The sequence below is a fragment of the Lampris incognitus genome, chromosome 7 (genome assembly GCF_029633865.1).
Source record: "Lampris incognitus isolate fLamInc1 chromosome 7, fLamInc1.hap2, whole genome shotgun sequence".
Lineage (NCBI taxonomy): Eukaryota > Metazoa > Chordata > Actinopteri > Lampriformes > Lampridae > Lampris > Lampris incognitus.
In genome coordinates, this window is record NC_079217.1 from 67,330,419 (window position 1) to 67,347,452 (window position 17,034).

The window sequence follows — 17,034 nt, forward strand, 5'->3', positions numbered from 1 at the left end:
GCCCACACTCACCTCACCACCATCTACATAGGACACACACTGGCACAGTAATGAAGCTCAGCCCACACTCACCTCACCACCACTTACATAGGACACACTGGTACAGTAATGAAGCTCAGCCCACACGCACCTCACCACCACCTGCATAGGACACACACCGGTACAGTAATGAAGCTCAGCCCACACTCACCTCACCACCACCTACATAGGACACACACTGGTACAGTAATGAAGCTCAGCCCACACTCACCTCACCCCCCCCTAAATAGGACACACACTGGTACAGTAATGAAGCTCAGCCCACACTCACCTCACCACCCCCTAAATAGGACACACACTGGTACAGTAATGAAGCTCAGCCCACACTCACCCAACCACCACCTACATAGCACACACACTGGTACAATAATGAGGCTCAGCCCATGCTCACCTCACCACCCCCTAAATAGGACACATACTGGTACAGTAATGAAGCTCGGCCCATGCTCACCTCACAACCACCTACATAGGACACACACTGGTACAGTAATGAAGCTCAGCCCACACTCACCTCACCACCACCTACATAGGACACACACTGGTACAGTATTGAAGCTCAGCCCACACTCACCCCACCACCACCTATATAGGACACACACTGGTACAGTAATGAAGCTCAGCCCACACTCACCTCACCACCACCTACATAGGACACACACTGGTACAGTAATGAAGCTCAGCCCACACTCACCTCACCACCCCCTAAATAGGACACACACTGGTACAGTAATGAAGCTCAGCCCACACTCACCTCACCCCCCCCTAAATAGGACACACACTGGTACAGTAATGAAGCTCAGCCCACACTCACCTCACCACCCCCTAAATAGGACACACACTGGTACAGTAATGAAGCTCAGCCCACACTCACCCAACCACCACCTACATACCACACACACTGGTACAATAATGAAGCTCAGCCCATGCTCACCTCACCACCCCCTAAATAGGACACATACTGGTACAGTAATGAAGCTCGGCCCATGCTCACCTCACAACCACCTACATAGGACACACACTGGTACAGTAATGAAGCTCAGCCCACACTCACCTCACCACCACCTACATAGGACACACACTGGTACAGTAATGAAGCTCAGCCCACACTCACCCCACCACCACCTATATAGGACACACACTGGTACAGTAATGAAGCTCAGCCCACACTCACCTCACCACCACCTACATAGGACACACACTGGTACAGTAATGAAGCTCAGCCCACACTCACCTCACCACCACCTACATAGGACACACACTGGTACAGTAATGAAGCTCGGCCCATGCTCACCTCACCACCCCCTAAATAGGACACACACTGGTACAGTAATGAAGCTCAGCCCACACGCACCTCACCACCACCTACATAGGACACACACTGGTACAGTAATGAAGCTCAGCCCACACTCACCTCACCACCCCCTAAATAGGACACACACTGGTACAGTAATGAAGCTCAGCCCACACTCACCCAACCACCACCTACATGGGATGATAGTTTTTAGGGTGTCTTCTGTTTTGGACAGTAGGTAGGTGGTACCAGTTGTGAGCCATTCAGGGCAGGTTTCTGGGTTGCTGATGCATCCATTGTAGGCGTTTGTCAGATCTTGGTGTAAAGATGGTAAGTTCTTGATCCAGACGTTTGCTATCCCATCATTGCCAGGGGCTTCCCAGTTACTGGACTTCTGTATTGCTGTTTTTGTTTCTTCTGTGGTTATTTGTGGCCATTCTTGTTGGTTGGTTTGGATGTTCTCTGTTTCTATTTGGCCGATCCATTCAGTTGTAATTCTTTCGTTTTTTCCCAGATGTTGCTCCAGAAGTTATCTGCTTCATCAGGTTTAGGGGGTTCTTTGACCTCAACGGACCTTTTTCCCTAGTTCTCTATAGAATTTCTTTGCGTTTTCTTTGCAAGTTTTGTTCTGTTGAAAGAACTTTTGTCTCTTATTGAACCTTTTCACTTGTTGGGCTTTTGCTTGTAGTTGTTGTTTCAGTTTTTTAATGGCCATCAGTATTTGCTCTTTCTGTTTAATGTTGTGTTTCCTGATTAGTGCTCTTTTTCGTTTCTCTTTGATTGGTTTCTCGTTTTTAATCTCATTTAGTGTAGATACGTCTCCCCTAATTTTGCGTATTTCACTTTCAATTTTCTCTTTCCATGTTTAGTTGGTTATCTTTTCTTGGTCTGTTCTTCCTCTTTTGTTTGATGCCCAGTGATTCAGTGATGGCGGAGGCGGTTGCATAGACAAGGTGGTTAATGTCTGTGAGGGACAGCACTTCTGGGAGTTGGTCGTTTACCTGGTTGATGGCTTTGTTTGCTGTTTCTATGGCTGATTTTGAGTGCTGATTGCTTTTTATCTTTGGAATAGGTGGTCTCTGGCCTATTGGGGTTTCTTTGGCTATTTGGTATTTTCTAAGGATGCTTTCTTTCATTGCGCTCACTTTCTCATCTTGTTCATCTTTGTTCGGTGGTTTTTGGTCACCTGGCTTATCATTTCTCTAATTTTTGTGATTCTTATCTTCATTTTGCTCCTCTGGATCTGTGTTTGTATCCCTCTCATCAGGTTTTACATTCTCATCTCTCAGCTTTACTCCTGCTTGGATGGCTTGCAGCTCCATTTCAGTTAGTCTTTTCTTATTGACGATATCACGGCGGACATTTGCAAGTTTGTTGGCATCTAGAGTCAGCCTGTTTGTGGGGTTATTGGCACGCCAGATGTCATAGGTGCTTTGAATTACCGATGTTTTGGTTTGAAGGAAGCAGTGTAGAAGGCTTCCATGACTTCTTTGTACTCTTCCCTAGACCATTTCTGTCGACTGGCTTTAGTGGGATTTTGAGATGGTGCAACATGAGGGCCTCTTTGAGTGAATGTCCTCAGTGTGATGATCCTCAGGTGCATTTTGGGTAGAGTTTGTTCCAGTAGCACACTTTTCGATCTCAGCCTGGTTCCTCACTGAAGATTGTGGTCCTTGGTAACCCGCGCAACGACCAATGCAGTATGAATATCTGGTAATACGAGTTTCCATAACAAAAAAGTTTCAGTGAATTTTAGGTTGCACAACCACCAATGTTTTTTCGAGATGCCGGCTCTAGGAGAGTTACCGACCAAGGTTAAAGAGCCTCTCCTGCCCATGAGGCAGGCTAACCGCCGCCGGATGCCAACCTAGTACTTTAGAGCCTCGGGGCTTTATTCTTCTTCTTCTTATTCTTATTAGTTATAGCATTTAGCTGCTTGCTTGCTGCTAGATGTCTCATTGTTCTCTCCCAGAGGCGACCAGCACCAGCTGACTGTTCCAGATGTGTTAGAGACATTATGCTGCAGTGTTTGAAACTTGAGGAAATCAGACACACCCATAACACAAACGTTTGTGAAAACTTGGACCCTTTTCCACCATTACAAGAGCCTACAAGTCCCACTCAAGTAGGAAGATTACACTTGTTTGTTCTTTCATGGTCATTACATAAATTAAAAAAAAAAAAAACAGACTGAGGCGGCAGAGAACCGTTGTTATCTGTTAATTTCCCTTTTTCTTTTTTGTACATTTATGTGTGTATTATGAATAATATTGTAGTAACTTGAATGACACGTATACTTGATAATAAGAAAGCTGTACTGGTTATAGGGCTACATAATTCCCCTTATTGAGCTGGTAGGAACGTTTGTTTACAGCTGCGGTTTTCTCGGTTCGTGTTTACAGTGACACCCTTCCGCTGCGCGGGTTTTTGGTTGTTGTTGTTGTAATAGTGAAGGAATAAATGGTGCACGTTGTGTAGCCGAAAGAGAAAGTTGTCACGACTCCTGCTTGAGCTCCTCTACACAGCTTTACTTAACTGAATGGGGCAGATATATAGCTGAATTGCAGTGTACTAACCATTTGCGAGCACTGACATTGCACTTACACAGTAGACTGACGGACAGAACACATTTACTTCCTGTGTGACGTCCTAAAGGGTCCGGGGACCCCATAAAAGAATAATAATAAAACTAGTACTGTTTAAGTCATTATCACACTTACAACACTTCTCCCCCCTTACGCTAAATTTCCCCTGTGGGCAGAAAAACATTTAACAACAGAAGTCTCGTACACCTCCAAACTTGTTAGCGTAGGCCGATGAACATAAACAATAACCTGACACATGACACTGTAAACATCTGAAGTAGGCAAGGCACTTATGCAGCACATGAACACCCTGGCTTCAGTGTCTGTCTTAAAGGGTTATAACGTCTGCCAGGCGGTTTGTGACTACGCTGAGAGCGGCGTAGTACTACCCCCGGTGTCCCAGTAAGCATTGGTGGGGTCTCGCCCAGTGGGTATATGGGCAGAGTTCAAATTACCTGGGAGCCAATGGGAGCTGAGCTCCCATGAAGGAGGCATTAGCTCCCCTGAAAGCTGTAAAACTCTAGATCTGTGGGGGTCTCTAACAAAATATTTTAAAAAATCTTTCAATGTTATTAGGATTCTTTATTCTAGTGAAATAAATTGTTTTAAATAAATATGTTTTCGAAAAGAACTACGCACCATTATTCGTCCGTGAATAGGACATTTGGTTGCACTTCACCACCGAGACACAGTGGGGCGCTGTAGGATAGCCTAACGCAACCTTGGTTTTGGGAAACTCGGTGTGCTTGAAACGTTGACAAGGGCGCCAAGGTGCGGAGATGGAGCGTTATTAATGTTGTCTTGATATTGTCTTAGCTAGTCACATCAGGTAATGTGCAGTATTGTTCACCATGCCTCCTCCTCGGCCAGCTCGCTGCAAGCCTGCTGGACTTTGGTTTAACAGCTCAAAAGCTGAAAAAGTTGCTGATTCAGAAAAAGTCCTCGACGTTAGCGTTAGCTAGCTCGGCTGCTGCTGCTAGCAACATTTCTGAAGAGGACTCGACCACCACTGACGTTAACGAGGTAAGGCTCGATCAAGTCTTTTTGCATTTTCTACTGGACAGCATGGCTAGCTAGCACTCTCTCAGGTTAACTTTGAATTTCCCGTTTAGTTAGCAGTGTTTAGTATAGTATAGTTCGAGACGGAGATGAATGTTTAGTATAGTATAGTTCGAGACGGAGATGAATGTTTAGTATAGTATAGTTCAAGACGGAGATGAATGGAAGACTGCCTTCAACACCCCCCCGGGGCGTTTGAATATCTGGTGATGCCGTTTGGTCTCACTAATGCCCCAGCGGTCTTCCAGAGTCTAGTAAATGACGTCCTATGTGACATGTTGGATCGTTTTGTTTACCTGGATGATATCCTGATTTTTTTTTTCTCCAGAGACCTGTCAGAGCATGTCATGCACGTCCGGCAAGTCCTTCAACGGCTTCTGGAGAACCGCCTTTTTGTGAAAGCAGAGAAGTGCGAATTCCATGCCCCTTCAGTCACCTTCCTGGGCTACATCGTGGCTGATGGGCAGGTGAGAATGGACCCCGCCAAGGTCAGAGCGGTTCTTGAGTGGCCAAGCCCGACCAGCCGTAAGCAGCTTCAGAGGTTCCCCGGGTTTGCCAGCTTCTACAGACGGTTCATCCGCAACTACAGCCGCGTTGCGGCCCCACTAACCACTCTTACCTCCACCTCCAGACAGTTCCTGTGGACCCCTGTAGCAGAGGCAGCTTTCCAAGCCCTCAAGCACCGCTTCACCACAGCTCCTATCCTCATACAGCCAGACCCAACCAGGCAGTTTGCTGTGGAAGTGGACACCTCTGAGATTGGGGTGGGGGCGGTCCTTTCTCAGCGATCCACTGAGGATGGCAAGACACACCCCTGTGCCACCCCTGTGTCTCACCGTCTCTCCCCAGCTGAAAGGAACTATGTTGTGGGGAATCGTGAGCTCCTGGCAGGGAAATTGGCACTGGAGGAGTGGCAACATTTTCTGGAGGGGTCTGAGCTTCCTTTTATAGTGTGGACTGACCATAAGAACCTGGAATACATCCAGTCACCAAAGCGACTCACCGCGTGCCAAGCCAGGTGGGCGCTCTTTTTTGGTCGTTTTAATTTTTCTTTGACGTACAGACCTGGCTCCAGGAATGCCAAGCCCGATGCTCTGTCTCGTGTGCATGGGGAGGAGTCTGAGCCCAAGCTCCAACCTGACACCATCGTTCCCTCTACCTGTGTGGTTGCGGCTGTCACCTGGAACATTGAAAGGGAGGTCATAGCAGCACAACCGACTCAGCCCGACCCAGGTAATGGTCCCCCTGGGTGCTTGTTTGTTCCAGATGCTGTTAAATCAAGTGTTGCAGTGGGCTCACCCTTCCAAACTTACTTGCCGTCCTGAAGTAACCTGTACCCTAGCCTTCCTCCATAGACGGTTCTGGTGGCCTTCCATGATGGAGGATACTAGATCTTTTTTCTGCCTGTCCTGTTTGTGCCCAGAATAAGCTCTCCACTCGGGCCAATGCCGGTCTGCTGCGCCCCCTGCCTGTTCCACACCGTCCCTGGTCGCATCTGTCCTTGGATTTCGTCTCTGGTCTGCCCGCCTCCGACGGTAACACCGTTGTACTGACTGTTGTTGATCGCTTCAGTAAATTTGCTCACTTTTTGCCCTTGTCTAAACTGCCTTCGGCCCAAGAGACTGCGGATCTGCTGGTCAGGGAGGTTTTCCGGGTCCGCGGTCTTCCCTGTGATATAGTGTCTGACCGTGGCCCCCAGTTCACTTCTGCTGTCTGGAAGGCTTTCTGCTCTGCCATCGGTGCCACCGTCAGCCTGTCATCGGGGTTCCATCCTCAGACCAACGGCCAGGCCGAGAGGGCCAACCAGGTATTGAAGACTGTTCTCTGGTGTCTGCCAACCCATCCTCTTGGTCCTCTCAACTTCCCTGGGTAGAATATGCCCATAACACCTTGCCATCGTCTGCTACTGGGTTGTCCCCTTTTCAATGCCTTTAAGGCTATCGGCCTCCCCTTTTTCCTTCTCAGGAGGTGGACATTCCGGTTCCGTCTGTCCAGGCCCATGTCTGTCAGTGCCGTCGGACCTGGCGGCGAGCCTGTGCTGCGCTGCTCGGGGCCTCCGGCCGTTACCAGTGCTTGGCTGATCGTCATCGCACCCCTGCTCCGGACTACTCCCCGGTGACCAGGTATGGCTCTCTACCAAGGACCTACCCTTGAAATCGGACGCTAAAAAACTGTCCCCCAGGTATATTTGTCCCTTTTCCGTTGTTAATCATTAACCCCTCTGTGGTCCGTCTGAAGCTGCCTCGCACTCTCCGGGTTCATCCTTCCATGTGTCCTGTCTCTACCAGCCCTCTAGTTCCTCCGGCCCCCCCGCCCCCACCTCATCGTATGATCGAGGATCATCCTGCTTACACTGTTCGTCGTCGCGGTCTGCAGTATCTCGTTGACTGGGAGGGATATGGCCCGGAGGAGAGGTGTTGGGTCCCTCGTCGCCTTGCCCTGGACGCGACCCTCGTCCGGGACTTCCACAGGACGCACCCTGACAGGCCTGGTGGGTCGCCCGGTGGTGCCCCTCGGAGGGGGGGTACTGTCACAACCTCTTTCTTGACACCTGCTCACTCCTCCTCCTTCACTCTGGCACACCTGTCCATGGTTTCAGTCAACACACCTGCTGGCAATCACCCTCACCTTTAAGAAGCCTCCACTGTGGACCAGTCTTTGCTGGAGCGTAGCCATTCATGGTTTGTTGCCTAAAGGGTTATTGCACGTCCAGTCCTAGCCTGCATTCTCTGATGTTCATAGTTTTTGCATTTTTGCCTGCCTGTCTGACTTTTTGCTCTCTGCTCTTCATGGACTTCAGCCTGCCACTGAGCCAACTCCTGCTCTACTCCTGGGATCTGCCACTTCAATAAAGACTGGATTTTTTTCCTTACCTGGTTGTCCCGTCTGCTCTTGGGTTTTTCCAGATACGTGACAGATAGGCTCATCATGTGGTCTTCAGTATGAAGTACAGGTACACTAATTCAGTACCACACAAACTATAAGATGATAAAATCTCATCATGGGGTCTTCAGTATGAAGTACAGGTACACACATTCAGTACAAAACACAAACTATAAGATGAGAGAGTCTCATGTGGTCTTCAGTATGAAGTACAGGTACACACATTCAGTACCACACAAACAATAAGATAAGGTCTCATCATGTGGTCTTCAGTAGGAAATACAGGTACACACATTCAGTACCACACAATAAGATAAGGTCTCATCATGTGGTCTTCAGTAGGAAATACAGGTACATACATTCAAAACCGCACAAACTATAAGATGATAAAGTCTCATCATGTGGTCTTCAGTATGAAGTACAGCTACACACATTCAGTACCACACAAACAATATAAGGTCTCATCATGTGGTCTTCATTATGGAGTACAGGTACACACATTCAGTACCGCACAAGCTATAAGATGATAGTCTCATCATGTGGTCTTCAGTATGAAGTACAGGTACACACATTCAGTACCACACAAACTATAAGATGATAAAGTTTCATCATGTGGTCTTCAGTATGAAGTACAGGTACACACATTCAATACCACACAAACTATAATATGATAAAGTCTCATCATGTGGTCTTCAGTATGAAGTACCGGTACACACATTCAGTACCACACAAACTATAAGATGATAAAGTCTCATCATGTGGTCTTCAGTATGAAGTACAGGTACACACATTCAGTACCACACAAACTATAATATGATAAAGTCTCATCATGTGGTCTTCAGTATGAAGTACAGGTACACACATTCAGTACCACACAAACTATAAGATGATAAAGTCTCATCATGTGGTCTTCAGTATGAAGTACAGGTACACACATTCAGTACCACACAAACTATAAGATGATAAAGTCTCATCATGTGGTCTTCAGTATGAAGTACAGGTACATACATTCAGGTTGTATTCATTTGTAGGATTGTGCACATTTCAGCAGTTCTGTTGTGGCTTTAACTTCATACCTTTCAGGATTTACACCCAGTGTAAGTTCATTACAGAGAGACCTGAATACGGGGGGTGGGGTGGGGGGGGTCCATACATGTACACATGTGTTTGTGATGATCTGCCATTATTATTATTAATATTAATATTTTTATCATTATTATGGTTATGAAGTATTGTTATGATTATGAGAACTTTGTTATCAGCAGATTTTCTCTTTTCTCTTCCATCACCAGTCCATACAGTACAGTACATACAGTCCATACAATCCATGCAGTACAGTACATACAGTCCATACCGTACAGTACATACAGTCCATACAGTACTGTACATACAGTCCATACAGTACATGTAGTCCATACAGTACAGTCCATACAGTCCATAGAGTCAATACAATCCATACAGTCCATACAGTACATGTAGTCCTTACAGTACATAGAGTCCATAACATACAGTCCATACAGTAAATGTAGTCCTTACAGTACATAGAGTCCATAACATACAGTCCATACAGTACATGTAGTCCATACAGTTAATACAGTACAATACATACAGTCCATAAAGTTCATACAATACATACAGTCCATACAGTCCATACTATACAGTTCATACAGTCCATACAGCCCATACAGTACATACCGTCCATACAGTTCATACAGCCCATACAGTACATACAGTCCATACAGTACATACAGCCCATACAGTACATACAGTCCATACAGCCCATACAGTACATACAGTCCATACAGTTCATACAGTACATACAGTCCATACAGTACATACAGCCCATACAGTACATGCAGTCCATACAGTCCTTCAGTCCATACAGTACCATACATACAGTCCATACAGCCCATACAGTACAGTACATACAGTCTATACAGTCCTTCAGTCCATACAGTACAGTACATACAGTCCATACAGTACATACAGTCCTACAGTCCATACAGTACAGTACATACAGTCCATACAGTTTATCCAGTACATACAGTCCTACAGTCCATACAGTACATACAGTCCATACAGTACATGCAGTCCACACTACATACAGTCCATACAGTTCATACAGTCCATACAGTACATGCAGTCCATACAGCCCATACAGTCCTACAGTCCATACAGTACAGTCCATACAGTTCATACAGTACATACAGTTCATACAGTACATACAATCCATACAGTTCACTCAGTCCATACAGTACATGCAGTCCATACAGTCCATACAGTCCTACAGTCCATACAGTACAGTCCATACAGTCCACACAATACATACAGTCCACACAATACATACAGTTCATACAGTCTATACAGTATGTACAATACATACAGTACATACAGTCCATACAGTCCTACAGTCCATACAGTTTATCCAGTCCATACAGTACATACAGTCCATACAGTACATGCAGTCCATACAGTCCACACTACATACAGTCCATACAGTTCATACAGTCCATACAGTCCACACTACATACAGTACATACAGTCCATACAGTACAGTCCATACAGTTCATACAGTACATGCAGTCCATACAGTTCATACAGCACATACAATCCATACAGTTCACTCAGTCCACACAGTACATGCAGTCCATACAGTCCATACAGTCCAGTCCATACAGTCCACACAATACATACAGTCCACACAATACATACAGTCTATACAGTTCATACAGTCTATACAGTACGTACAATACATACAGTACATACAGTCCATGCAGTTCACCCAGTGCATGCTGTAACGTGCATGGATAAGAAGACACGCTGGCCGCTGGCTGGCGGGTCTGACCCTTGAGCCTAGCGGTTAGCGATGTCCCCTGCGGTGTGGGCGACACGGGTTCGCTTCCCGGCCGCGGCACTTCCTGTGGTTGCGTTGTCCCCGGAATTCGCTACAATACAGTACATGCAGTCCACACAGTGCATACAGTACGTCCACATGTAAGTGTGTACTCTTTCTGAAGTGTGTAGTATTTCTGATATGGGTAGCATTTCTGATGTGTGTACTATTTCTGATGCGTATACTATTTCTAATGTATGTACTATTTATGATGTGTGTACAATCTATGATGTGTGTACTACTATTTCTGATGTGTGTACTATTTCTAATGTGTGTACTATTTATGATGTGTGTACTATCTATGATGTGTGTACTACTATTTCTGATATGGGTAGCATTTCTGATGTGTGTACTATTTCTAATGTGTGTACTATTTCTGATGTGTGTACTATCTATGATGTGTGTACTGTCTATGATGTATGTACTACTATTTCTGATGTGTGTACTATGTCTTATCTGTGCAGTATAGCTAGTATTTCTGCTAAGACAAGGAGGGAAAGGTGTGTAGCGCGTCCAGTGAGACATGGACAGGGAGGTGTGTGGTACTTGTGGCGGTGGGACCACATGTGAGTGCTGTGCAGGCTCTATGGCGGCAGCGTGGGTAGGAGCGCATACCTACAACAAAAACATATCGGGCATTTGAGGAGAAAATAAAAGATTAAAGAATGAATAAATTACAAGACTTAAAAGACAGAGTGAAGAAACGTAATAATGAAATACAACAACACGACACAACACAAACCCACGCTCTGCCATTTTAGTCAGGCGACGTATGGAGACCTAATGCTCGGTATGAATTGGAGGACCCCTCCCCACCCCGCCGCTTTCCTCCGGACAGAGACTCTAATGGCGGAGCACGACAGCTACGACGAGCGGGACCGGGCCTACGGCAGCTTCGGCGGAGGCAGAGGGTGAGCAAAAGCCGCGGGGCCGGTCGGTAGAGGCGCGTTGGCCGCGGGGGTGGGATGAGAAGGCGGCCCGGTGGAGGGTGTATTTTATTCCCGACCTCTTCTGCGCTGTGGAGAGGACCAGGCCCCGGCGCGGTTCCTGGGGAGTGCCTGTTTTGTTGTCCGCCGGGTGGGGGGGGGAGCCCGGGGAGGGAGGGCAGGAAACACCGCTGCTCCGAGCTAAGCGGCGTCAGTGCTGGAGCACAAGCTCCGCACTCCCTAATAACACATGATGGAGCCCAGGCCGGGGCCGGCGCGCGATAACGCCACAGCGGCAGTGGTGTTAGTAAGCACCGTAACAACGCAGCATCACGACGACCATGATGAGAATGTATAAAGTTTCAACGAGAAGCGGTCGGTCCTTGTGAAGTCCACATGGTCGCTCGCCGGGATTTGTTGCTCGGCTCCCCGGCGGGTGCTGCACGGTGGAGCGGGCAGCTGTTATGTGCTGCAGGTACCTGCATGTCTGACACGGTCCAGTCTGTTTGCTGCTCCATATTAGGATTTGAATGGAGGGTCTTTCGGGCTCATCGTGCTGCAGGCCTGTCCTGCCTCCATTACCGGGTCCCCTGCTCTTAGGGAACCGGTGCTGCGGGGAGGAAAACCCGGTGCTTGCACAGTTGTCAACGATCAGGAATAATGCAGTGCTTTGTGTGGTGTGCAGAAACCCGCTGAGCAACACCAGAGATGCCTCTTCGGTCCGGGGTGCGAGCTGGAGATTTGGAGCAGACTGGCGGAATGTAGTGTGCTTTATGTGGACCGAGGGCCTGAGGAGACCTTCCATCTGTTGAGACTCGCATCAGAGCTGACGGTCCACAACGTGTATGGATGACAGAAACGGCCCAGGAAGGGAAACAACTCACCATTAACAATAATTCATGTTCACTGCAGACACAACATGCACTATAAGTAGCGTGAACTCCACTTTTACTCTACTCTACTTTTAATTCAATACCATCCATCATAAAGAGAAAGGTGTAGAGATGGTAAAACAGCCACACACACACACACACATATATATATATATACACACACACACACACTGGGCAGGCTAAGAGATTAATCAGTTAGTGACATCACTTGACTATTAGTGAAGCATATTTAATATTGTGATGCTGTAGCATTGTAAAGTACAATACAGAGTGACAATATTTCATACTGACTAACCCATCGGGCAGTAAGCACCCCCAACCTCGTCGCTGTTGAGTCTTGCTCTGTCCACTGACTTACACATAGGCATTGGATTCTGTCTTGACTTTCTTTTTCAAGACTATTTGGTCACTGGAGCATGAATCTGCATCCTAAACATAGATCTCAAGCTGGTAGAAAAACGTTCTGCTCATGGATTTGTGTGAGCAGTTTCAAACTTGTCTTATCTCTGTCCACCTTGTCCTTGATGACAGGTTTCCCAGCTGCTAAAAAGCAGCTTCACAGCATGGTGCTGCTTCCACCACGTGTGATGGGAGGATGCTGTTACCTGTGTTGGGCTTGCACAAAACATTGCATTTCCCATTCGGTCAAACATCTTCCGGAAGGTCTCAGATTTGGCCATGTGGCTTCTATCAAGCTCCAGGTGTGAGTTAATGTTGGCCTTTCTCAGAAGCGGCTTCCTTGTAGCCACGCTCACAAAGAGGCCAGATCTGAAGTGAAGACCTTGCTGATATGTGGACAGGTGTTTTTTCTTTTCAGTGAGCTCTGCAAGTCTGAGCTCTGTAGCTCGTCTCTTGGTCATGCTTACTTTGGTAGGGCAGAATGATATTGGTTGTGTCGGAGTTGTGCCATATTTCCCCCTGGCTTTGTTGTAGTGGACTTCACCTCGCTCCTGGGAGGGCTCAAAGCTTTGCCAGTCTTTTAAAACCTTCTTCAACCTTTTGCCTCCAAACACCTGCGTCCTTAAGTTCTACGGGCAGCTCCTTGCTCAGTATGATCTGATCTGCTGTTTCAGTTGTGAGACCTGACAAAGTCGGTGGTACCTATGGCCCAGTCAGGTGATTGAACACAAGTAGATTTAGCTTCAACAGAGGTGGGTCTTGTTCCTCTCTCGTGGTCTCTCTAGAAAGTGGAATAAAACTAGCCCAGTTGAAGTTAATGCAAATACTTACCAGTTAATTAATTTTATGGTTTTTATTTTCTGTATAGTTCTGAAGTCATCCAAACACTTAATTATCTATTAATTATTATTATCTATTATTAATTATTAGTTATCTCCGCTTTTTATTTTTATCATTCATTTATTTTATTATTCCGCCATTTTTTGGCATCTACTTCAGTACTGTTTGGCGTAGAAACTTTGAACGTCAAAAGGTACGTCGCCCAGTGGCGTAACCAGGAATATTTTTGTAGGTGGGCCTGAGTGAAAATGTGTGGGCCAAAATTTTCCAGCAATAATCCTTCAAACAAGATGCAAATTCGAACACATTACAGCAGTAAACACATAACACAGGTTTTTAGTACGTGACCAAGAAACATACTAAAACTTTAATAAAAACCCACTTAAAGAAATACCACCCCAGTCATTCTCGCCAGGCTCTGCACAACCATTTAAACATCACTGAGGAAAACAGTCTAAAAGATCATGATACAACATGTAAGCTATAGGCCTATAGTACACGTTTTACAGCACAATGTGTAGACGCCGAGGGCGAGCGTTGAAGATCGAGATTATTTCATCATAGTCCAAAGAGTCAGTAAGTTCCCTTTCAAAGGACAACAGGGATAGATTGTTGAGGCGTGCAGGTAGCATGGAAGATCTTAGACATGTTTTGATACGGCCTGTAGTGGAGAAGAGTCTTTCAACAGTACATGAAGTCAGGGGAATGGTGATCATTGCCCTTAACTGTCTGTTAATGTTTGGGAAAACGTCAGAGTTGCAGCTGTCCAGCACTTCAATGAGGGATGGGTAACACTGACCCCTCTCCACTTTACCACGCAGTGCCTGAATGAAAACGGTCCATTCCGAACCCTCACATTTACCAAGTGCAATACAGTGTGGGGGGGGGGGGGTTTGCTAGCCTGATGTTTCGAGCATGCCTGGCGGAGGTGCTTCCAATCTACAAACCCGCTTCGAAAAACCGTGTTTTCCATATGGGGCTCGGGGAAATGCCTACACATCTTACAGAAAACAGCGTTCCTTGCTGAGCTGTATTCAAGCCACTTAAATTCTTCATACCACTTATGGGAAAAAGAAGGTCATTTTGCTGAAATGTTGGTTGCGGGGAACACTAATTTAGGCTGCGAGGGTGGCTCATCCACAGCAGACACATCTGGCGGCGGTGGCATGGTCAAGGGAATCGTCTCGCCGTCGTCAGAGGGGGGAGGAGGAGAAGCTGCCTGCAACGGAGAAGCTGTAGCCTCCTCTGTCCTTCTCTCCGGCGGTATCTCACTCTCATTGGGCGGCTCAGTCGGTGCTGCAGCAGGTGTGCTTTCCTCCTCCTCCATCCGTGGCTTTTTAAAAAAGCGGAAGATTGAACTTTGTTTCGCCATTCCATAAGTTATGGCTAACTGTTGGCTATTGGCTAGCTAGCAGCAGTGGAGAATACAGAGCGTGATGGTATGCGCACTCAGATGTTGCAGTTCTACGTACGTAAAAGGGGCCGGCCTACGTGCTTGTAAGCCAGCGTGATTGGGTGGGCTTGGGCTTGAAATGGGTGGGCCTGTGACAGGCCAGGCCCACCCGTGGTTACGCCCCTGACGTCGCCAAGGGATTTATATTATTATTATTATTATTTATTGTTATTATTATATTATTTTTATTATTTATTCCATCAGTAAATGTGGTACTGCAGCATACACCGTAAAAGTCATGTGCGTGAAATTTTCAGGGGAGCTATAGAATGATGTACGTCAGACGCCAAAAACGACATGTCCACCAGTAGGTGGCGCCATAATCAAAGTAAACGGCCTCCGACATTGTACATCGCACATTCAAAGACGAGATATACACCACGCCCATTTCTACCTTAAAAATCTTCCGCGAAAATTGAGAAGTAGGCGAGACCTTCTTTTTCTAGCTCCTCCTAGGTTGTTAGTCCAAGCTGCACGAAACTTGCACCTAGACTCTATGCACCCTCATGGTCAAATTTTTTTACAATAAATTTGATAATATAAAAAAATGCAACAGTTATAAAGGAGCAATAGGTTGCAATCAAAATAGGAAGTGTTGTATATCTCGGCAACAATCAATCCTATTTACATGAAACTCAGTTCTGTAGTTCCCTTATCCCACGGAGGCTCTGTGGAAAATTTGGCGTCAGTCGGCCACTAGGTGGTACTTTCTTTTCTTTTTTTTACAAAATTGCAGTGTATGTAAAACCTACTTTCTCAAATTCACCTTAGGTTGTAAGTCCAATCAGGATAAAACTAACCCTAGAAAAAATTACAATGACAGCTCCACCTTCAGAAACCTGACAAGTCACAAAACCTGTTGGTTTACGACTGAAACGTGTACTAGACGTACTAGACATGTACTGTGTGACACTTTGCTGCAGCACTTTCACCATATCCTTGTACCAGTACAAACACTATATTGCACTTGTAGTGCATCTGCTCAAGTCGTTCTTCAGCACCTTTTAAAACGCCTTCTTAAAGCACCGCTCTGTGCTGACCTCGACTCTCATCAGGCCTGACTGATGTTTACTCCGGGCCGCTGGGTGCGGCTTGGACTCCGTTAATACCTGCCAGAAGTTCTAGTTTGTTTTTTGTTTTGTAATTGTTGTTCTTCTTCTTCTTCTTTCGGCTTGTTCCCAGTTTCCCAGGGGGTCACCACAGTGGATTTGATAGTTTCCATCGGTACCCTGTGAGGGCACAGCACTGATGGCAGTCTTGTCAAGCTGCATAATGATTTGGCAAAACGTTACGTGGGATGCCCTTCCTGACACAACCACTAACCCTGTCAACGGGGCACAGGTACAGCGCTGGATGCCGTCCCAGTATTCATGGACTTGTGTCCATGCTTGTCACCATGTATACATGGCAAATTAAATATTGGAAGTGTGTAAACACCGAAAATAATATATAATGTAGAATTAACCTTATTTATACAGAACAAAAATGATTTGACCGAAAAAGTTAATTTATAAAAATAATGTTTGGTGGTTGTTCATGTGGATGAAGTTTGTTAGAAAAGGTAAACCGGATCAGTGGAATCCAAAAACAAGTTTGGTAAATAATGAAGTAGTTGACATAATCTCCATTATTCTAGCCTGGGCTTGCACAACATGTGCGGTGCCAGCCTTAACTTTAGACAAAACAGTGGTGTCATTTAAAAAAGAAACTCTCAGCTGGCCAAGTATACGTAGCCTGAAGTCATCAGAAAACCTTATTATTCAAGCTTTTAAA

The 17,034-nt window shown here is 46.1% G+C and overlaps 1 protein-coding gene across 4 annotated transcripts in view; it reads left to right on the forward strand.

Moving 5' to 3' along the window:
* Window positions 1–11,551: 11,551 nt before the first annotated feature.
* The window catches only part of eif4h (eukaryotic translation initiation factor 4h), a 63,778-nt gene continuing 58,295 nt past the window's right edge, over window positions 11,552–17,034 (forward strand). For all 4 annotated transcript variants that reach the window (XM_056283405.1, XM_056283406.1, XM_056283407.1 and 1 more), the window contains exon 1: window positions 11,552–11,661. In XM_056283405.1, the coding sequence (XP_056139380.1) occupies window positions 11,597–11,661 (65 nt within the window). In that variant the 5' untranslated portion in view covers window positions 11,552–11,596. The remainder of the gene's footprint in view (window positions 11,662–17,034) is intronic.